This window comes from Stenella coeruleoalba (genome assembly GCF_951394435.1).
Source record: "Stenella coeruleoalba genome assembly, chromosome: 11".
Taxonomy (NCBI): Eukaryota; Metazoa; Chordata; class Mammalia; order Artiodactyla; family Delphinidae; genus Stenella; species Stenella coeruleoalba.
In genome coordinates, this window is record NC_137157.1 from 72,686,436 (window position 1) to 72,710,790 (window position 24,355).

At 34.1% G+C, this 24,355-nt stretch overlaps 1 protein-coding gene across 7 annotated transcripts in view; it reads left to right on the forward strand.

The window, feature by feature from the left end:
- Positions 1-20,741, forward strand: part of KIF21A (kinesin family member 21A) — a 157,633-nt gene extending 136,892 nt beyond the window's left edge. For 3 of the 7 annotated variants that reach the window (XM_079937629.1, XM_079937631.1, XM_079937630.1), the window contains 7 exons: positions 5,952-6,088; positions 7,659-7,839; positions 9,330-9,494; positions 11,553-11,670; positions 13,078-13,248; positions 14,547-14,746; positions 19,485-20,741. In XM_079937629.1, the coding sequence (XP_079793755.1) occupies positions 5,952-6,088; positions 7,659-7,839; positions 9,330-9,494; positions 11,553-11,670; positions 13,078-13,248; positions 14,547-14,746; positions 19,485-19,578 (1,066 nt within the window). In that variant the 3' untranslated portion in view covers positions 19,579-20,741. Of the gene's footprint in view, positions 1-1,912; positions 1,952-2,616; positions 2,632-5,951; positions 6,089-7,658; positions 7,840-9,329; positions 9,495-11,552; positions 11,671-13,077; positions 13,249-14,546; positions 14,747-19,484 lie in introns of all 7 variants that reach the window. The other 4 variants (XM_079937626.1, XM_079937628.1, XM_079937627.1 and 1 more) reach the window with 2 other exon arrangements.
- Positions 20,742-24,355: the final 3,614 nt, after the last annotated feature.

Below are 24,355 nucleotides of genomic sequence, written 5' to 3' on the forward strand. Positions count from 1 at the left end.
ATTGTATTCTTGGGATAGAAGAGTACCTTTATGGGTGGAGGGGGTAGAACTCAGGGTGGGTTGTTGGGGAAGAGAAATTGGAGGGGTATGGAAAATATAATTTTCATTAAATTTGAAGTGAAAAAATATTCCCACACTGAGCCAGAATCTCTCTTGCAAGAATTTCATACTAACAGTGTTGCCATAAGGTGTTTATTAACTGACTTGTCTGCTTTGATTTTGAATGATAACATTTTGGATAGTATATGTACTTGATATTCAGTATCCCACACCAGTTCTTTGTTTTCTATGCTATAATCTCCCTGTATATATCAACGATTTCTGAAATTTACAGGGTATTGTTTAAGATCTGTCTGGCATGTTTAGATCATGCTAAATGGTTCTATAGACTTAGAGAGACACACCATCATTTTGAAAGATTCTTTAATCTACTTAATTTATGGATAATATTTTTGATTAGATTTTAATATAGTTTAATCAGTTAGATTAAACTATATTAAAATTAGGTTTTAATATAGTTTAATCAGATGACATGTCCTTTCAAATGATCTAGATAGGTATTTTTTTAAAATATATTTTAAAAAAGACTCTTGAACATTGTTAAATCATACCTCTCATTTAACTGAGAAAGAGTAGAAGAACATTAAGAATGTCTTTAGGAAGTGCATTTTCACTAGCAATGATGAAGAATTACTAAATTTTGTCTCCCTTGCATTCGCAGTCATAAAATTTTTCTCTTGGTCTTTTGATAATCTTGACAATCTAATTATAGTTCCATACTTTTTACTGAAATAGTTTATGAGCTACCTACCAATCATTTGACTCTGTTGTAGTCTCTATAAACTAAAACTTGGAATAACTGACTACACTTTCAAAAAACTCACCTACCTTTTTAATGACTTTCTTTGGGCTCCTTTTTGAGTCTAGCATATTTCACCAGCTAGAAGTAGGTCCCACACATTGTTTCTGATTACATAATATGCCAGCACTCACTCTATCCTCATTCTTCCCAAGGATATTGTATAATAATACAAGCTAAATAGATTTTCACGATAACCAGACTTATTGTCAGTCCTGGAGGTTTCCGGTTAAGGCTGACAGGAGTGGCTCACCTGTATTTAAAATCCCAGTAAAACCTCCCAACTATTACTGAGGGACTGCCTAATCAGAAGAACTCCATGTTTTTGAGATGAATTAAAATCACAGGTTGGGGCTTCCCTGGTGGCGCAGTGGTTGAGAGTCCACCTGCCGATGCAGGGAACACGGGTTCGTGCCCCGGTCTGGGAAGATCCCACATGCCGCAGAGCGGCTGGGCCCGTGAGCCACGACCGCTGAGCCTGTGCATCCGGAGCCTGTGCTCCGCAATGGGAGAGGCTGTGGCGGTGAGAGGCCCGCGTACCGCAAAAAAAAAAAAAAACAACACAAAGGTTATTAAATTTTGAATGATTTGCTTTCCATGCAAACATATAATGTATTTGTGCAACTTCCACATGAGAGTCTAAATCTAAAGTAATTATCAAGAGGAATAAAGTTCATTAATGACTACTGAAACTGAAAATTTTTTCTAGTACTAGTCAAATTAAATAGAGTCTTGAAGTGATGTATTTCACTTGCTTGATGTTTTTCCTCTTCAGGGCCTACATTTTAGAAAGTGAGGATAGATGGGTTCTGTGGATCAGTAATAGAAAGTTTTTCCCCCAAAATCTTGGTAGAAAACATAAGCACAAAATTTTAACTAATTTAGCTGTCACTGAATTTGCTGATATCCAGTGCAAATAGAAAAGCAGGGCACTGTAAAGGAAATGTTTGCTGTATTTCTGTTATTCATACTGTTGAATCAGTTCAATCTCAGTGTCTTTACCTGTTGACATCTGTATTCTTTTCCCTCATAATTCTAACTCTTTCACTGTAGGTCTGATGAAAGTGATTCCTCTCTGTCGGAGGTACACAGGTACTTTCTCTCTTTCCTACGTTCTGGCATTTCATTGATGTTCTAAAATGCCTTCCTAGAAACTTTAAACAAATCTCATTTTTGTTGCATTCATAACTTGTAAACCATATAAATGCACTGATGTTTTTAAACATTAATTTTAATATATTTTTGTGATCATACCTTTCAAAGTAGTGGTAAACTTTTTTATATGATAGCATTAAAATTTGTGCTATTTGTATTCTGTCTATAACCTAAAACTTTTCTTTAAAGAAATTAAGTTCTTTGAAAATTAATGTAAAGGTTTGCTCCTCAATGGGTTTTTCCACCTCAAGGCATGGGAAGTGAATAAGGTATTTTTTCATGTTGATTTATCGATTTTAAATAAAAAGTTTATGGCAGGATTTGTGATTTTAAAAAAAGGTATACTAGGGGAAAAAAGGATGCTATGGTACCTAAAATATAGAAAGATACAGAAAGTAAAAGAATTTTAAAAACATAATAAATTGTTTTAACTGGTAGATGCTATTTTTCAAATAACAATGTGGCATTTTTTTCATGTTTATGGGTTTTTTGGACCCCTAATTTCTCTTTTTTCCTTTCATTTCCTCTTCCCACTAATCAGTTTGTCTCCTCTCTCTTTGCACTTCTTTCCCATGTTTTATGGCCATTTTCCTGATCATCAGTAGATCCTCCAGAAGGTAGGCAGGGGAAGGGAGAGGAAATTAATCTTATTCACAGTATTACAAGACTTTACTGGTTTTGCATGGATCAGAAATAAGCATTTTTTCCCTTCACATCAGATCTGTTGTATAAGTTTGCAATATTTAAACTTAACTTAAACTATTTTAAAGTTGATTTATATACTTCAGAATGTGGATAGATTAATTTTAATAGAGAAAGAAATACCATGGGTTTATGTTTCCAATTTCTGTACTTTTTCTGTTACCTTTTGTATAAGGTAATCTCTATAAAATATTAACTCTAACATTCTGAATATTTGAGAGTATCTTTCAGTATCTAATAAATATGATGCTATATTTAATGTTGAAATCATTTTTCTTCAGAAATCTGAATAAATAAAACACATAAGAATGAAAAAGAGACATCCTGGTCTCTAGGGCTATGCCATACATAAGTTACTGGAGGCAAATATTCACTTTTGTAATATTACAACCTTTGACATGACAGAATTGTGTTGCACATTATATCATCAGGAAACATTAATAGATTCTTAGGATAAAGATAGTAATCTGAAGGAAGGAACTCTTTTGGAGACATAGTGCTAAATAACCAAGTGCTAAATAACCAAGGGTACTGTTTAGCTTTTTTCTTAGGATGATTTGTGTCATTAAATGCAGATCAAAACAGCTCTTAGGTTATTAACATTAATTCTTTTCTTTATAATCAGGTTGTTAGAATATACATACATATATATTTAATGTTTTAGAAGAGCAGCAATTGACTATGCATTAGATCATAACTTTTCAACATTTGAAGCAATAGTTATAATTTGATGGCTTCAGTTCATAGCTATAAATCCCACATAATAGTGATAGGATTTCAAAATGACAGTTTTAGACTTTTGAGGAGGTTTTGCTACCATTTCAGTTTTAATCTGGTTAAGTTCTTACATTGCCAACAAGTTACTGAGCATTAATTTCAAGAATCTCAAATTGATGTGTGAATGCAAATAATACTTTGGATTTTGTAATTATACACCCAGGTGGTAACAATTCCTGGTCTTATTTCTGGTAATGGGGAACTCCCTTCACTTTTCGAAATCATTATAACTAAATCCCAAAAATAAAGTTTTTTTTTTAAATCCTAAGCCTAATTTACCTCCTTTAAGTTTTTATTCATTGTTCTGTCATCAGCCCTCTTGAGCTATGCTAGATTTAATCCAGTATACCTTTTTTGTGTGTATGTGCCAGCTCTTTAAATATTCAGCTATTTAACTGTGCTTTTGTATGCTCTCTCCGATGAAGGTTCTCTTATCAGCTCAGTAGTTTTAGATTCATCTGTTCCTAATATGATATAGTCTGCAGATCCTTCTTTCTGCTTCCACTGTTTTGGAAAATCTCTGATTTTTCAAAGCTGTTTTTAAAATGTGGCAACTGGAACTCAGCCTCATTCCAGATGTGGCCTTGGCAGAATATAGTAGCTCTATTGCTTTCTTTCTCCTGAAATACTTACTTCTGTTGCACATGTCATTGAAAGTGTTGGTAGAAGAATCATAAATTGTTGATCCATTGATCTTGTATTCAATAAACAAATTTCTTTAGCTTTTAAAATCTAATTAAGCTCCTTTCCTACTTGGAGCGTTCTGTTCTATCTTCAACTTAAATTTTATGTTTAAATTTTATCCAATGAATATTTTAGTGCTAAGTACATACTTAAATGGATTTTTTGGGGTAATTTTTCTAGACAATGCAGCTCTTTAATATATCAATTTAATAAACATGCCATATCTGTCTTGAGTTCTGGGGAAAGACTGACTAGATATTGAAGGCCTTTTTCCAGACTGAGAGGAACATTGACTCTTTAGGGGTGACTCTTCAGCCATTGATGGAACTACCTTACTGCAACAGTTTCATACTTACCCACCATGTCCATAGGGATATCATTTGAAAAGCTTTTTGTATGGACTTTATTGGAATCAACATATATTGTGAATATGACATTCCCCTAATTTCCTGCCTATTAATTCTACAAGGACCTTCCCCTGTGAGATGTTATCTCTTACTGATGAGCATTTAAGTGTTTGTAATTATTTGTTTAATATTTTCCTCTTTGAGACTCAACAAGAAGTTTTACTCATCTGTAATTTCTGAAATCCACTTTTTTTTCTCCTTTCTGGAAAATTGGGTCTACATGTTTTATCCCCTTTATTGATCCTCTTAGTATACCAACAATGATTTTGCCTCTGCAATGGTATATACTTTCACAACCCTGTGATCTAATGATTTAAAAACAGAAATACTTGAACTCACTGAATAACTCTTCATTGTCAGATCTAATGTATCTTGGGCTTACATTTCTTCTTAATTATTTCTGTCCCTCGCATCTTAAAGGTTGTTCTCCTTCATCAGGAAGATGGAAACAGACAGCTTTGTTTTATTGCTGAATCTGTCCTAACATTATGCCATCTGTCTTATATAATGGACATATTTCAACATAATTTTTCTTCCTGCTCTGAGAAAAGATACATCCAACTTATATATTTATCATTTCTTAATTCACTCTCATTTTTAGTCTTCCCAATACAATTATTTCAGTTCAGATCCTGTCTTAACCTCCTTTGGGATAGGGACAGTGTTTTGATAAATTTTATATTTTCATAGTTCATAGTCCAGTGGCATAAAGCAGAAATTCCAGAAATATTAAAATTATGAGAAATCTCCCTAAAGAGCATCACTATTCTTTTAAAATCTTACTCTTTTTTAAAAATCGTCTTTGAGATTGTTAGAGTTTTAAAAGTTTTTGTTATTTTTGAGTCATTCTCCCTTTAGAATTTCAGGCTATGCAGTCATTCTTGTATTTATTCAAATTTGTTTGAAATTTGCTTCCTTAGTATTTTAGGTGGTATGTATTATACTTTCTTTAGAATGTCTTTTTTGACATAGAGTCTCATTCCAGGCTGATAGTCACACCTTCCAGTTATCCATCATTTATGCTTTCTCATTTTTCATAATTCACTATATTTGAAGAGCTCCCAATATTACTTCATTAAATTTTGAAGAGATGAAATTGTTAATAAGAAAATCCAATTTATCATGACTTTGCTCTTTGCAGAATGCACCTGCTAGCTGATGCCTAATTAGTTGATGCACTCCAACACTACTATTATAATTTCACGCTTTGTCTCTGTCCTTTTGCTTAAAAAAGAGACAAGGGAGCAATCTGGATTTTATTACAATGCTAATTATTTAGAAAGACTTCTTAAAGCCAAAGAAAAAAATAAAAAGTAGTTTCATGATATAGCTACTAAAGTAAATCTTATTTTTTTCCCCCACCTCAGGGGCATAATCAACCCATTTCCAGCTTTGAAAGGAATCAGAGCTTCTCCACTTCAGTGTATTCACATAGCTGAAGGGCATACAAAAGCTGTGCTCTGTGTGGATTCTACTGATGATCTTCTCTTCACTGGATCAAAAGGTGCTAGTAGTTGTGCCATGTGGATATTTAACATATTTTTTTTTAATGATTACATTTTAACATGTTTTTAAAAATGTCAAACTGCTTAAGACACATAAGAATCTGAGAGATAATCTCATTCAACTCCTGAATTACATAAAATATAAAATCATTGCATAGTTGGGAAGAAAGTAAAACTTGTGTTGATGTTAGATGAATAGAATGGTGAGGGAATACATCTCCCTTTGGTAATTGAGCATCTAATACATACAAAGCACTGAGCTTAGTAATGCAGGCTATATAAAAATCTACAAAAGGCCATTACAATGTACAGTGTGGTAAAGAGAATAAGATGGGTAGCAACCACCATTTCTTGAGCACTTACTCTATGTCAGAGACTATGCAAATTTTATCTCATTTAATTCTCACAATAAACCCAATGAAATACATGTTGCATCCTAATTTTACAGATGAAGAAGCTGAAGATTCAAGAAATTAAATAATTTTCCCAGATAAACTTAACTAGTAAGTGAAAGAGCCAGGATTAGAAACCTAGGTCTACTCATCTCCAGACCTGCACTCTTAACCCCTTTGGTGAAATTGCAGGCAACTAGAAATTAACTGTAAACGATTTGAAGAGTTATAGACAAAGAGTTTCGAGGTTTCAGAAAAGGGAGAGATTATGCTAAATTGTGAAAAATAAGGAAGGCTTTGATAAGGAGGCATTTAGGATGAACCTTACAGTATTGTTTGGATTTGACAGGTAAGAATGGGCAGCCAAGATTAGAGAACAGTATAAGCAGAGACTTGGAGGTAGAAGTGGGTTTGGAAACTAAATTCAGTTGGATTGAAAAGTAGAGTATATTTAGGGGCAGTGGTGGACAGTGAGGTTAGAAAAGTGAGAAGGAAGCATGTACAGGAATTTGGGAAGCTAGTCAAAGCTTTTTAGCATTTAGGGATGTTACAAGGTGAGGGGAAAGTCTAGCTAGAACTTGTGAATTGTGAATAATGGCAAGTAATTCCCCAATTTAAAAAATTTGCTCTGTAAAAGAATTTTCTAATGATTCAAATTAAATTTATTAGTCCAGGATAATTAGATATTTAGCATGTCAAAAAAAATAGAATAGTTTTATGATTATGTTTTTGGGTCAAAAATGAAATCAATCAGTGACCCCTGGAAAAGAAAGGTGTGTGTATTCCTACATGTGGAGTGTGGTGAGTACGTAAAAGAGTGATCAAAGCAAAATGTCTCAAAGAGGCTGATTTGGGATTGCCATTTTAAATTCAGGAGCAATTTGAAACAAGATTCTCTTGATATGTCTATTTCAAAATTTTGTATAATTATTTTTTAATACCACATAATGCATACACCAGATATCCTGGCTTTCATCTAATCCTTTATACCTACTTTGCCCTTCAACCTGCTGAAAAGTGTCAAGGATAGAGTTAGGATGCCTGCTGCAAGTTAATTAAATAATTGCTGTTTTCTTATCTCATTTTTTTTCTCATAGAAGAGAAATTGTTATTGTTAAGAGAATCTAATTTAGCTCATATTGACAGTATTTCCTCTTTTTTATTTGTTTGTTTTTAGATCGTACTTGTAAAGTATGGAATCTGGTGACTGGGCAGGAGATAATGTCACTGGGAGGTCATCACAACAATGTAGTATCTGTAAAATACTGTAATTATACAAGTTTGGTCTTCACTGTGTCAACATCTTATATTAAGGTGTGGGATATCAGAGATTCAGCAAAGTGCATTCGAACGCTAACGTAAGTAACTTAAAGACAAACAGCATAAGGGGCAAATAGTTCTTGTTTACAAAATGTAAGAAAAGATAGGCCTATTTATGCATTCTTGTTTATTTATACCTATCCACTTGCAAAGAATATGAAAGTGTTTATAATAAGAACACAGATAAAATAAGGTGAAAAAAAACTGTTGAGAATATAAAATACAATAGCTCAATATTAAACAGGAAAGGAGAAGTCATATTTGATCTGTGACTAAATACACATTTCATATTTCCTCCCTCCCAAATAACTAAGGAATTAAATTTTCATAGTATTCATTAATTGATGTAGTTAAATGATTTACATTACTTGCTTCAAATGAGTACCACTATTTAGAAAATGGCTGAAATCACCATTATAGACTGTTAAGAAGTACTTGCAAAATTTAATTAGCATGTATTGAATAATACATGCTAATTAATTGAGGAGTTTTTTTAAGACTTACACTGCTTTGGTGCTAGCCTATATTTAATAACTGTAGGTTATATTGGACAATTGGAGGATGAATTTGTTTTCTACGTCTGTTATCATATGTCTTTAAAATATAGAGCAAATAGTGATCCTTTTTGCCATAAGATTGATGAACTGTTTTACATAATTAAAATTAAGGTGAACTCTGTTGGTTTAAATAAGAGAAGGGAGCATAGGAATGGTTAATTTTTACTAATTTGTAGAGTGAGGATTATTAATATTTAAGTGCTATTTTATATTTTGAGAATTACTAATTATTTACTGTACTGAATACAGATCTCTTGTGGAGAATTTTGTAGAAAAAACACACTGTATCTTATGTTAGAAATTTACCAATCCAGTTGACTCATTAAAATCAAAATCAAATTTGAAAAGATTGATTATAACTTGGTATTTTAGAAGTTTGCTAATAAAATGTTTCAAAATTTAAAAATATACTTACCATTTAGAATTTAGCTGAGGAAATAGAAATAAATCATATTTAAGTCTTTCGCATATAGTAAGTAATCCTTATATGATTGGGTTAAAATAAACAAAAACTGAAAATAAAAAGTCCTTAGTGTCTTTAATTCATAAGGGCAAATCTTATATATGAAAGGAATACTGGTAGGCTTGTTCCTCAGGGAACTTCTGGAAACTGCAGGAAAATGAATTAATTTTGTGACACTGTATCATTTGTTGAGTTTTTGTCTTTGTCATCTAATCTTTTCTGAATCATATTTAAGTCATCTCTAACAGGGCCCAGAATTCCTAGTGTTATAATAACTTGCAAATTAAGAGTTTTAAGCCATGTCATCTCGTTTTCTTCATTCATTTATCTATCAAAATGTTTATTTATTAGTGTGTATGAGGTGTTGTGCTAGGCACAGTGCATACAGTGACCAAAGAACACAGATCTTCTTGTTGTCTACAGCCAGTTTCCTAGGAATGTAAGGAATTCTAAGACTAACTCTTGTCCAGAAATGTGACTTATTTTGCTTTACTTTGTCTCTGTTAAGGTCTTCAGGTCAAGTTACTCTTGGAGATGCTTGTTCTGCCACCACCAGCCGGACAGTTACTATTCCTTCTGGGGAAAACCAAGTCAATCAAATTGCACTGAACCCAACTGGCACCTTTCTCTATGCAGCTTCTGGAAATGCTGTCAGAATGTGGGATCTTAAAAGGTAGAATTTTAAAGAAAATGTACTTCCTGTATATGGCAAATTATTAATAGCATTAATACATTAATAGCATTATACACACATTAATAGCATTAGTGTGTGTGAAATCTAATTTGTATAACCCCAGAAGTTAATATAAAAACCTAGACTTTTCTGTTTGATTCAGCACCGCTGAACGTCTATGTCCTCGTTAGCAAACTCACAATTTTCCTTTCTTTTAATCTCCATTGCTGGGAAAAAAATATATGAAGGAAAATAGCCTTTCTTAACATTTGTCTATAAGTTGTGTTGTTTACCAGGAAGAGAACAAGATTCTCATGCTAGTTGCATCAGTACCTTTGAAAGAATTATTTTTTGTAACATCACTTATGCATCATTATCTCAAAATTTTCAGTTTACAAACCATATAACTTTAAGCGTAAATATTCACAGGATTTTTATAAATATAGAATTATATATATATATACACATATATATGATGAAGTATTAAGAAGATGAAGTGAGTACAAAGAGAAAAATGATAAATTGAAATATAAGGCATTACATCTTTGATTTGATTTCTTTTTGCCGTGAAGTATAAGCTTTTATCCTTCATTTGAGTGTTTATTTTAGCTTCTTTTCTAGTTCTTAAAAATTTGGCAGCAAGGGAATATTTATTTATTAGTTAATAAATGTTTATTCAATATCAATTATGGCAAGCACTATACCAACACTTGTGGTAAGTTACTGGGGATAAAGACTGAGCAAGACAAATTTGGTGTCCATCTTCTTAGAACTCATCTTGTAATGGAGGATAAAGGCCATTAAAAGGCAATTGCAAGATTCTGAGTAAAGTTTGTAATTCAGGTAATATAGGTAATTCAGTTAATAATCCCATCTAGAAGGGCTTTGTCAGTAGTAAATCAAAGGGAAATTTATTTTAGAAATTCTGAGGAAAATTGGTTATAACTTGTAACATTTTAATGCATGACTGAGAAAGTATTATAAGCATAATTTATAGATAAATAAATGAGAGAGAAAGAGAAATAAGAAACACAGTCCTGAGAACAGTTTTAGGAAAAAAAAGTAGAAAATTGAAAACAGTGCTTGTTTAAGAAAATTAGGAACGAGATGAGGACTGGGTTTATTCTTGAAGACATTAAACTTGATTTGTAGTTGTAGTACCATGAAGGAAGATACTCAAAGTCATGACATGAGGCAGAAAAGATACCAGCTTTTGAAAATCTTTACATTCTTTTCTGCTGAAAAGTTAGATCCTTTTTCAAGTTGCTTGATTTCAGCAACCTGATTAAATACAGATTCATCTTAACAAAGTAACTAAGAAAAGAGTTACAAGTAATATTCTAGAGGGCAAATACACCTCTGTATTCCAGCAGCTTGATTTGAGGTAGGACTATGAAACAAAGGTTCATTGTCACCCCCTGACAATGGGCATCACATGTTTTTCTACCAGTCAGATATATTCCTGGTCATTTTCATGTCTTTGTAATAATTGATGAAATGGACTACCTATTTTCTGACATGCATGTATATACACATATGTGTGCATACATGTATGTGTATATATGATGGTGTACATATATGTGTATATGTGAGAATATATGTTAGTGTAGTAAAATAATTTTACTTTCTTCATATTGTTATTTTCTAGTTATATCAGTGACATAGTTGTTTTAATCAAATTTCAAATTGGCCCTAATAACATCAATCATATGTCTATATCATGTTGAGAATTTAACAGATTAAGGTTTACCTAGACTTAGGTTAGAGTTAAAATTAGCCTTTAGCAAGTTTTTGGAGTTTTGATTTTTTTTTTTTTTTTAACTACCTGAATGATATTAGTTGCTTTGGAATAACTTATTTAGGACTCCTCACACTTCCATCAGAGAATTGATTACTTTGGCCATTATTTTTACTCTTAATTTGAACAGAGTTGCATAGAGGTGGAGTTAAATCAAAAAGAACAGTTTTAGCAAAGACTGTTGATTATTTTTGCTGAGGCTTAGGCTCAACATGCTAAGAAATATTTTCAAACAAAATTATTTTTCTCTCTTTTTAAAGGTTTCAGTCCACAGGAAAGTTAACGGGACACCTAGGCCCTGTTATGTGTCTTACTGTAGATCAGATTTCTAGTGGACAAGATTTAATCATCACTGGCTCCAAGGATCATTATATCAGAGTGTGTATAATAAAGTTGTTTAATTACATTCTCCTATTAAATGATAGATTAGAAGTATTGAGATGCACCTGGGACCCTTTTCTCTAAATCAGTTTTCTTTTTTCTCATTTCTAACCTTTGCTTTTTCTTCCTGATCTTTTCCTCACTCGGTTCCTGGTTGTGTTGTCTTATTATTTAAACATGTATTCTCACTTTTCATAGAAGATAGGTTGGGAGGGATTTTAAAGATTTTTTTGGCTCAGTCATCCAACTAATGCTTAAGTCTCATCATCACCACCTTTAATGCTGAACATGTTATAGTCTTCATATTTTATGCAAGTAGCAGATAAGATGAAGAGAGAAGCATAGTTTGATTCTGGAGATGTTAAATTTGAGATGCTAATAGAGGACCTTCTCATGTAGTCCAGCAGGCCATTTGAAAGGCAAGTCCAGAGCTCAAGATAAGTTATGACTAGACATGTATGTTTCAGAGCTGTTCAAATAGAAGCAGATGGTTAAGGAGTTAGAGTAGTTGACATGGCCAAAGGAGAGGGGTTGATATGACTCAGCCTTGGGGAATCCTATAAGAACCAATGGGAATAAAAAAGAGGAAACAGTAATAAAGAGAGATAGGAAGAGTATAAGTACTGTTTTTTAGAAACTTTGATTAAGAGATGAGAAATCGGTTAGTGACTTGACAATAGAATGGTTAAGGTGAGAGGATTTTATATTTGGTAGACTTGAGCATGTTTATATGCTCAGGAAATGGGCTCAGTGGAGAGGGAAAGTGTGAAGAGTGAAGTGGTAGCAATTGGTGAATCAGATCAAGATGTGAACCTTGGGAAAAAGTAGGTACACTTTAGCATCTGAAAAGAAGGGAAGGGTAAGAGAATGTTTGAGAATAAAAGAAAACTTTTGTAACTGGGAGGATGGTCCAGAAAGTTTATTTTTGGTCATACTAACCTTTTTAGGAAATCACAAGTTCAACAGTTAAGAGAGATGAGAGCAACTGAGGGGAGTGAAAGGCTTTGAATAGCAGCTTTGGAGAATTTGAGATGACCACCAAGATTGCAGAGCTACCTAACAGTGTTTAAATAACAATCATATCATTTATTTGAATTTCAACTGGATTGATATGTAGCATTTTTATTATTTAACATATCGTTTGTACACTCACACATGAGAAAATTGGTTGCCTTTCTTAAGAGCTTACAGACATGTAAACATGTGACATGTAAGCAAAAGTAGTGTGAAGATAGGGCTCAGGTTCATCCTGAGTCATTCATAGCAGGTTATTTTAGTTACCTTAGTAAAATAAAACAAATCATATCTGGTTAATATACGTGTGTGTGTTTCTATGAATGAATGCATATAGGTGCTTATTTGTAAGATAAATCGGATGACTGCTTCCTTTCTGCTTTTATTTAGATGTTTGATGTAACTGAAGGGGCTCTTGGAGCTGTGAGTCCCACCCACAATTTCGAGCCCCCTCATTATGATGGCATTGAAGCATTAACCATACAAGGGGATAACCTATTTAGTGGTTCCAGAGATAATGGAATCAAGAAATGGGATTTAGCTCAAAAAGACCTTCTACAGGTAATGCAAAACCTTTTCATGGGATGGAGTGGGTATTTCAAAGTCACCAGTATTCTATATAAGAACGCGAAGAGCCTCTATGTAGATTTTCATTGTTTAGGAATGGTATCAAACAGGGCTTCCTCTTAAAGAGTGTTTCATCATCACCCACCAGAGTTACTAATTATGAAAAGGGCAACATTCAACTTTTAATGATATCTCCTAAATAAAAGGGGAATAGACTCTGATAAGAGTTGGAAGATCTGGGATAGCACCATGCTTGTGTTTACTAAATGAAATCAGTCTTGGAGTAAAGCAGTCAGTTTCTCATTTTGTTTTTGTTTTATGTACACATATTCCAAAGAGTACCAAGTTTCACTAAGGTCAAAGCAGTCTAAATGATTCCTCATCTCATTTTCATACATTCAACAGTGGTGGTTCTCTCATTTCCTATAGAATGATAGTTGGATTGAAGTGTCCTGTCAATACAATCAAACATTGGTGGCTTTTCCTAATTCCGAGAGGAAGAAGTTAGTTAACAGATAAAATTGTACTCAATTTCAGGCTTTTCCATATAAATGTATGCGTGTGTATGTATTGCAATTATTCCTACTTTCCTGCTTACAACCAGATGAAAACAAAATGAACAAGTAGCATGAATGTTAATAGCAAAAACCTGGCAACAGATGCATATATTGCACTCAAAAGCTTTTCTTTTATAGATATACATTCTTGGATGTGACTTTTATGTTATGTATATAAATATATTTATGCATAAAATATGGTATATAGTCTGAGCTTATAATTATTGTTTACTCATTGTGAAATATATAGGTTAGCTCCAGCCTTCAACAAAAAGCTTTAGGCCTCTATGTTCTCTTCCAAAATTTAAGGCAGTGATTTTATGAGACAATCCTTATAGTCTACACACCAGGTAGTAGTTTTCAAACTAGTTGCGTGAGATACATTTTGGAGAAAGGTGAAATAGTTACTCCTTTGAAGAGAAAGTGATGTTTGAAAAATTCTGTATACTTTCCAGGTATTTTAGATTCTATAGATTTTTCTTTTTTAACATTCTAGGCCTTTAATACTGATAACACTGATGATAACTAGTGAGGCAAATTTAGGAGCAAATTACAGATTTATTTCTTTAAATCATGAAGAGTGACTTCATAGAAAATGATTTTTATGGTTTCCAGGCCAATTCAATGTTCCAAATTTTGAATTTTGTCAATAAAAACTTTTGTAACTTATTTTGGTATGAAAATGTCAGTTTGGACTACTCCCCTTAAACTGCTGATTTTTCTTTTTTTTCTCAGCAAGTTCCAAATGCACATAAGGATTGGGTCTGTGCCCTTGGAGTGATGCCAGGCCACCCAGTTTTGCTCAGTGGCTGCAGAGGGGGCATTCTGAAACTCTGGAACATAGATACCTTTGTGCCAGTTGGAGAGATGAAAGGTCATGAGAGTCCTATCAATGCCATATGTGTTAATTCCACCCACATTTTTACTGCAGCTGAGTAAGTTTCTGCTATGTGATCTTTCTCTATATTGTTTACTTGTATTCAGATTTAATAAATCTTGTAAGTTGTAAATATCTGGAAATGTAGAATATATGAATCCTTTTATTACAGTTATTCTAATGTCTATTTATGATGTCTTATTTATATTTTCTGAGAAACACTGTGGGCACTGAGTTTGGGCTCCCCTGGTTACATGGTAATAGTGTTACTCCTATATCGGCTCTCTGATTAGACTAAGAAGTCTTCTGCCAGATCTTCCCCTGGTGATTTTAATTTTTAAAAAATCATTCATAAGTGACTAGTTTCTAAAAGTTTTTTTCCAGAAAGGCAACAAACTTGTCATTCTTCAAATTTAGACCATTTCATTTAAAAAAAAAAAACTTTGTGCATCTTCTACCTCCTTTAAAGTTTAAGTACATAGTAATAATATCTACTTCCCTGTTAAGATGACTGGATTGATTAATTTATTTGCTCATTTGCTTATTCATGATGAATCTCCTATGTGCCAGGCACTGTTCCGGACCCTTGGGAATAGAGAAGTGAACAAAGTAGATACAAACCGTAGTTTCATTCTAAGGAGGAGAAAAGAAAATAAATAAGTAAAATATGTTACATGGTGAGAGGTGCTATGGAGAAAAATAAAGCAGGGAAGGGGGATGAGAGCATCACTGGGGGGCAGGGGTTACACAATAGAGTGATCAGTGAAGGCCTTACTGAAAAAGTGACATTTAAGAAGATGTTTGAAGGAGGTGTAGAGATGTGACCATAAAAGTGACATAATATGTATATAAGTACTTTGAAAAGGAAAGCATATATACTAACTGTAATGTGAGGTGTTCATCTCAATCAAATAAAATGTAATTTCTCATGAATATCTTGAAAATCTCCCTATGTCATTTGTGTACCAATTATGTTACTTAATTTGACCAACTGCTTGATTCGTCTGTCCTAAATGCACGATTACCCTGATTTTATTTTGAAACCTCTGCTATATTTCTCTGGTGTCTCTTATTATTTGTGCTGTTTCCATTGAATCCCCCTTCTCATTTAGATTTACTTTCTCTCATCTCTAAAGTACATCAAAGCCAATTTCTTTTGTGTTTTTCTAAGGTGTTTACCTTTGGTGCTTCATTGATGCTATTTCCAAGATGCATACTTTCTTAAGAGTCATCACTTTTATTTGTTCCCTTGGAAATTTGTTTTGTCCTTGACAATTTATGGGAAATAAATTAATATCCCTCAAAGCTGTGGGACACACAAGATAAGACTATAAAAGTATTATGTATCACTGAGGTCTGGTCGGTGAGGTATGATATAATACTTTTCTTCCATGATACAGTTTTATTTTTGAAGAATTGAAATTTTTCTCAGTTTACCCATGGAGCATCAGATGCAGATGTATTTACCATGTAACATAAAATCAGGAAAATCGCCAATAAAATCAGAAGGCCTATTTTCAAATTAGTGCTACTTATTTGTTATCTAACGAGTGTTTGTATAGGGCTTAGTATCTACCAGGCATTGTCCTAAGTGTTTTCAGGCTTTTACTCATTTAGTCTTCATAAGAACTCTAGAAGGTGAGTATTATTATAATCCCTATTTTATAGGTGGGACTTTATAATTCAAAGTCCTTGTATAAGTAATTCTATCATATCTGATTTCTGGATCTGATGTCACTGATTGATTTTTCTTATGATTATGGGTCTTATTTTTTCTGCTTTTATGTCAAGTAACATTTTATAGAATGTTGAACATTAATTATAGTATTGTGTTTTGAGTATCTGGATTTTGTTGTATTCCTTTAAAGAGTATTGGGCTTTGTTTGTCAGGCACATAAGTTACTTGTGGTTCAGCTCATATTTTTGAGACTTGTTTTTAACTCTTCTTGGATTTCTATTGAATGTCTTGAATGTTTGATGCTGTTCTCCACTGGTCAGAACCTGAACATCTCACAGCGCTTTGTGAACTCTGGGATTTGTTTGACTTATACTCACTAGTAGTTTTTTGGTGTGGCCTTATAGTCTGATTCTACTCATGTGCAACTTAGCCTTCAGTCAAAAGCATTAGGGGACCCCTATGTAGATTGATGGAATTATTTTCCTATAGCTCCATAGTTCTTTTTGCATAGCTCTCTCCTCTTCTCTATCTGGTTCTACAAATTCCAACTATTTCACACTTACCAGATTTTTATTACTATCTCTTCAACTCTGATTCTGTGATTTTTCTGCTTGGTTTCCCACATTGCTGTAGTCTGGAAAGTGCTGCCAGACTGAGAGCCAGGGCCATCACAGAGCTCACCTTCTCTGTTTCCCTTTTCTCAGGGATTACAGGCCAGAACTACCTATTGCCCAGTTTCTGAAAATAGTTGTTCCATATATTCTGTCAAGTTTTCACTTTGTTTACAACAGGAGCACTAACCTGGCACAGGTTACTCTGTCATGACTAGTAGTGTAAGTTTGTTCATCTTAGGCTTCATATGTCCAAAACTGAACTCCTGACCTTCCTAAGAAACCTGCTCATCCTAAAGCCTTCTCCATCTCAGTTGATGGCTTGTCTGTCTTCTCTGTTGCTTAGTTTAGAAACCTTCATTCCTCTCTTTCTCTCACACTCCATATCCAATGCATCAGCAAACTCTGTTGGTGTTCTACCTTTAAATTATATCTAGAATCTGATCACTTCTCACCATGCCTTTTGCTGCCTCTCTGACCCTAGTCACCTTCAGCTCTTGGATTACTACAGTAGCCTCCTAAACAAGGTCCGTTGCCCATGTGTAGTCTATTCTCAATACAGACACCAGAGTAATTTTTAAAAAATACAAGTCAGATCTTGTTCCTTCTCTGCTCAAAACCTTGCATTGATCATCCATTTTATCTAAAGTAGAGGCCGTTACTTGATCTGACCCTTTGAGCATTTATCTCTCACCTTACCTTCTAGTACCCTCTGGTGTGCTCCTTCTCTTAAAACACCAATAACATCTTTGCTGATTCTTGAACATATCAGGCTCACTCCAACCTTAGGACATTTGCCCAAAGTGCCTTCAGAGATCCTGATCTTCTTCTAATGTCTTTCTTTCTCGATAAGAATAACCTTGCCATTTTATTTAAAATTGTGATCTCTCTTATGAACTACCACTCCTGATCCTGATCCCCTTTGCCATACTCTTTAATTTCTCTATAACATTTATTACTTTCTAATAAACTTTATAATTTAATTATTTATTAAGTTTTTTTGTCTGTCTCCTTTTGCTAGAATATATGATCTACAAAGGCCTAGGATTGTGTTTTTTTATTTATTTGTTTATTTTTAATTGATCCCGAGCACCTAGAATAATGCCTAGAACACTGCAAGTTCCCAAGAAACATTTGTTGAATGGATGGTTGTATAAATGAATGGATAAATGGGTGGATGTGTGAACATATCCCCTTCTGTTTTCAGTTACATGTGCTGTGTGGGATAGGGAGAGATTATTATTTCCCTCCAGTTTTATTGAGATATAATTGACATACAGCACTGTGTAAGTTTAAGGTATACAGCATAATGATTTGACTTAAATATATAATGAAATGATTATCACAATAAGCTTAGTTAGCATCCATCGTCTCATGTAGATACAAAAAAAAAAAAGGAAAAGAAAAAAAGTGATTTTTTTTACCTTGTGGTAAGAACTCTTAGGGATGAGAAGATTGTTGATTAAAAATTAGAAAGCCTGGATTCTAGGCTCAGCTCTGTACTCTACTATGTTACATTGAACAAGTCACTAAACTTTCTTTATCCTCGAAATGGACTACATAATCTTTGAAATACTTTTTAACTATACAATTCTATGGTAACTCGTTCTTTTTGGCTTTGGGTTTGTTAGGAAATGGGAGAAAAGCAACACTCTCTTTTTAGAGCCATGAGAGACGTGGTAAGAAATGTGATTGTCTAATGACTAGTCCCCAGAACCCACATGTTAAGTGAATAAAAATAAGTTTTCTCAGAAAAGCTTTGAATTGTCTATGTTCTACGATAGGCAGAATGTTAGACTACTTCTTAGTAGCCTCCTGCTTTTTCTGTGGGCTTACCTGAACATAATTCTTCCTGAATATCAACAGATTCACCAACTCCCTGGAATTCCTGCCCTGGCCCCCTCACTGTGATCTTACTGTGGGCTCTTATGCCTGAAGACCTCTGACCATGTCATATTAGTAAAGTCTTTAAGAGATGGAGCCAGACTGCCTGGTTTCAAATCTTGGCACTATCACTTACTTTGTGATCTTTGGCAATATATATATATATTTTTTGGCCGCACCTTGAGACATGCGGAACTTCCCCGACCAGGGATCAAACCTACGCTCCCTGCAGTGGAAGGGTGGAGTCAACCGCTGGACCACCAGGGAAGCCCGATCTTGGGCAAATTAATTAACTTCTTTGGACCTCAATTTGCTCATCAATAAATAGGGGAGAATAGCATTATCTATATCTTATGATATGTAAAGAGAATTAAATGCATTAGTGTATGTGACGGGAACATAGTAACAATACCTGGCATATAGTAGGCCCTTGATAATATGAACTATTTTTAATTTCATTATTATGGGTACCTGTTTGGTATACCTATGGGACAATGTATATTTTTACTTACATCTATTAGAGATCTTTTCAGAAAATGTTTCCATGATAAGTAATTCTACAAACTACTCCTTTATCTTTCCACCTCTTTTCACATGTTCATTTTTAATTTATTATTGTGTAGTGATCGAACTGTGAGAATTTGGAAGACTCGAAATTTGCAAGATGGTCAGCTCTTTGACACAGGAGATCCAGTGGAAGATATTGCCAGTAATTAAACATGAATGAAGTTAGTCATAAACTGAATACTGTGATTATACTCTATGTTCTTTATGGAAAATGTTGTCCTGCATTTATTAGGCAAAAACTTGTGAATGGAATTCACTGGAAAATATATCTGAATCCAACTGCTGAATATAAATGGTATTCTAATAAAATTGTGTACTATCCTATGTGCTTAATTTTAATATCTACCAATGCATATATAACCTATAATTGATATGCTGCTTGATTTGCACTTATATAGTGGCTGGATTTTTATGCCTGGCTATAAAGAACATCTTCAAATTATTTGAAGTACAACATGTCTGCTTTTGTGACAGAAAATACACTTGGAATACAAAGCAACCCATTGTTAACTCATTCATATAGTCTGTTCAGATGATTTACATATTTGAAACATATTGGGAATGTTAATCAAACATTGGTTTGTCTGGTATTTATATCAGTCTACAGAGGGCTCCCAAATTTAAAAGCTCTTTTAATGTAATGGAAAAAAGATATGAGAATATTACTGATGGTGATTTTTCATAAAATGGAACTAACTTTAATCTACTAACAAAGAAAGTTAAACAGATTGTGTTAGATGTCGATATTTACTTGTATTGACCAAAGTTTTGCAGCTGTGCTATATTCTGTGCTCAGGACTAAAATGCTGTTAAATTGTTTTATTAGTGCTGTGCATACATTCTGTGATGGGAAACATTTTTGATGTCCTAACAGAAATATATTTTGATCTATTTTGCTATGGAGTTGTTTCTATTATCACCCTTTAATTTCATTTTTATTTAATAGTAGTATTTCTTTCACTTTTTATCTAATTTTTTATGTGCTGCTAAATACATTTTAAATGTACTATGTTTGCAAACCTTGGTAGCTATGATGAGAACTATATCACCTGCAGTGAGGAAAGCTATGTAAATAGGTAGATTGTAAAGAGAGAATGTCTTATGTTGTAACTATGAATTTTTAAATATTGTAGATTGGATTTTGCAAAAGGATGTATAATTTATCTGTCTGCTCAGAATATTAATTTGTAAATTCTGCAAGTTTAATTTTTATGTGGATGGTATGACACTTGAAAATATTGTCTTGTGATCTTTTTCCCAAAAACTATTTGTTTGTAAATGAAAGCTTAGCTAAGGCTTAAATAAACATGTCGCTGTGAATTATTTTTATTCTCTTGTTCTTTTCCTAATATGAAAATGGCCAGTGTTTGTAAAACTTTATTTTATCTGTGTGATATAAGGAAAGACATTTTCTTGTTATCCAGTGCTACATATGCATTCCTTTTTTTGCTCACTAGACATGAAATATTCTTGAAAAATATAAACCATAACTTAATCTTGAGGAACCAAGGAAACTCGCTATTTAAAGGAATTAAATCAAACCATATAGTTTAGGGATTTGAACATAGATGGTTGAACAAGTGAAAAATATTCCCATAACAGTTAGGACAATAATGACCTTGGTTACTTGGAGAGGAAATGGAAGGCATGGTGACTGGCAGGTGTTGCAGGAGGTGAGTTGGGAGTGTAGAGGGATATGGAGGTCCTAGAAATGTTCTATTTTGTGACCTGAGTCCTAAGTGACATATTCATATTAAACTGTAATATATTTCTTTCCTATTTTATATACGTATGCTGTATTTCACAGTGAGATATATATATATCCCTTCTTTATAAGTTTTATATATATATATATATATATATATATATATATATATATATATATATATAAACTTAAAGAAGGGATTTTCCTATAAAGAGAAACTCAGCTACTTTGTAATTTTGTAATTTGTAATTTTGCCTCCTTCCCTGGAGGAAGATACTATGCCAAGACTTGAGAGAGATTGTCCGGACTACTTTGAATTTAAATACTCTTGGGATGTTTCTTTTCATGGGACTATTGCTCAACAATTCATTTTCTGGACAATTTATTCAATAAATGTTTATTGAGCATATACTGGGCCAGGTACTGGAGATGGAAAAAATAACAAAACTGAGATGATGCTTGCCCTCTGGGTGGAGAGAGATGATTACACAACAGCTTAGTAAGTGCTCTGATAAGGAAAATCCAGGTGCTCAATACCTATTAAAGGCATTCGATCCTGATTGTGAGTTCAATTAGAGGTCTTTTATGTGGTCCTGAGCACTGTGTTTGCTTATGCAGAACACAAAGCCCAGTGTCTATTTTACCTTTTAAAATGCTGGAGGCTCAGATAGAGTTAATCTGATTCAAGTAATTTAAATGAATATGTAAACGAAGCAGTTCTCTTAAAGATTTACATTTTGAAAAATGTTGGAGGAGTTCATCAAGAGGACATGGCCACCGATTGATTCTCAATCTGGACCTAGGCAATTAGAGGTTTCTCACCCGTTTCCCTGTCCTTCTAATGTATATTCCACTCATGTAACTTCCACTCACCATTCCCATAGCCAGAGCTGTTTCAAGGATGCAGCCTTGAGAGAGCAATGTGTTATTTGAGACCATCTGTACGGTATATGTGACTGAACACAGTTAAGACCTCTATATATACTTTTAAAATTCTGGCGGGCCGGGGGGTGGAGATCTCACCTTGTGGCCACCAGGTTTAGCCTTGTTTGCAAATTCCCTTGCTTATTAAACCTGCCACATACCAATCTGGAGTAGTCTGCCTCTTTCTTCAGTCTCTCCTTGCCCTCCATGTACAGGGGCTGGTTTATGAACCAACAAAAGATAGTGTTAACCCCTAAAGATCCCATCCAGAATTGTTAACAATAACTCTTAAAATAGTTAAGAGTTAACTAAAACTTAACTATGATTAAGTATGATTTATTCCTCACTGTATTAAATATATGCCTTGTTCTCCCAGAATAGCATCTTTCTTTGGAAGATACTATTTCTTCTTTCAAATCAAAATTTCTGCATTTTAATTAAAGAGTAACAGCAAAGTTTTGCATATTAATTATGTCCACATTTATTTATTTAATTCCCAGCTGATGTGGGGTCTTTTATAAAAATTTAAATTAACATAATCAGCAGGTAACAAGTGTTCCATGCTGCTGTTTGTAATTTTTTCCTAAGCATTGCCTATACTTTAACTCAGAATTCTGTTTTCAGCCTCAGAATAGACTGTGTTCTTGCTATGGTGTTGAGGATTTGATTTACCAACTATCATGCAGATGTTGATAGTTGGGATTTTGTATTTGCAAATTACAGATATAAAATGTACAGATAGCTCTATATGAGCATCACAAAAATAAGTTATCTATCCATCTAGTTTCTAACCATAATGAAATGCTCAACTAACTTTAAAATGTTACAGCTGCCATTAATTTCCCCCTTTTTTTTTTTGAGATGAAGTTAATAATTGTAATAGCCAACACTTACTGAGCATTTATTTTCCCCTTTGTTTGTGCATCCCTGAAATGGGGGGAATCTAAGGTGCCTTAAGGGTCAGGAACACCTGATTTCAGAATTGTTTAACTGTGAAAAAACAACGCACATCCTAGAATTGGTGAAATCCAGTATTGGTGAAATATATCCTAGAATTGATGAAGTATAGTATTATAGGGGATTCTGCCAAACAGACAAAAATAGTGACAAATGTCCACTACATCATGTATGGCAGATAGTATGATTTCAAACCCCTTCTAATATGTTTTTGTCTATGTTAGATTTAGGAAAAGGGAAGACTACATTTCTCAGACTTTCTTTCCACATGGGTTCTACATTTAACCTGGCTTCCACCACGCACATGAACCCAGGCACAGTGAACTGAGTAGAATCAGTGCCTCTGCAGCAAGTTGGAAAGGCCTTTGTTTCTCCAGTGGAAGCAATGCCAGGGCCCCAGCTTTTGGCACAAGGTATGGGTGTTGAGAGGCAAGGCATAGGGCACACTTTCTGTTGGCTGAGGCGGTAGTCCTGAAGTCTGCAGTCAGGGCCGTGGTTCCCTCACTCCATCACCCATCTTCCTAATTGTGGTGGAAATGATAACTTGGTGGGCTAGTTCTGGGGGTTAACCTAACACCTACTTACAATTTTGTAAGCACCTGTTGCCCTCTATGAAATTCCTTTCTGCTTAAATCAGATAAAATGTTTTCTGTATTTGCAATTGAACTAAAAGATGCACTTCTTTGTGACCTGTGTTTTAAGATACTGTATTTCTTCCATTATTTTTTTCTGGACACTAATTCAGCTCTCAAGAATGACTACACTCTTTTCTCATTAACCTATTTAATTGTTTTTAAGCTACTTAATTTTTGAAAACAGTACTTTTAGTTGCCCAGAGTCTTTTTATGTCCCCTTTTAGTCTTTTAGTCCTCTTTCCTCCCATTTGGCAGTTCTGTTTTGCTAGGAGACCCCACCAGTTATTCTGTCTTCGGTTCTCCAGTTGCTTAGTTCCCCTTAGGTATAGTTGCTCTTAGTTTTCTTTGCCCACTCATGATTCTGTTGACCCTGGGTGGTCAGGACAGTCTGGTGGTGGGGACACAGCACTCTGCTCTAGTAGGGCTTCAATTTGCAGCAGATGTCAGTCTTCTCTTGGAGCCCTGGGTTATCCCCTCTGCTCTCTCTGTCTCCCAATCTGCAGGTGTTAGCCTTCTGCCATATGTGCAGTTGTCTCACAGCTCTACTGGGCCTGGAAGATTTTGCATGTCTCCCAGGACGACAGGCATTCAGAGGTGCTGCTCTTCCTCTGTCTTCTTTCCTAATGTCTCTGACAACCCTATTAGACAGACAGACTCTTCAGGCTTTCAGAACTGTCTGGTGTTTTATTCAACAGCTGAAGCAGAC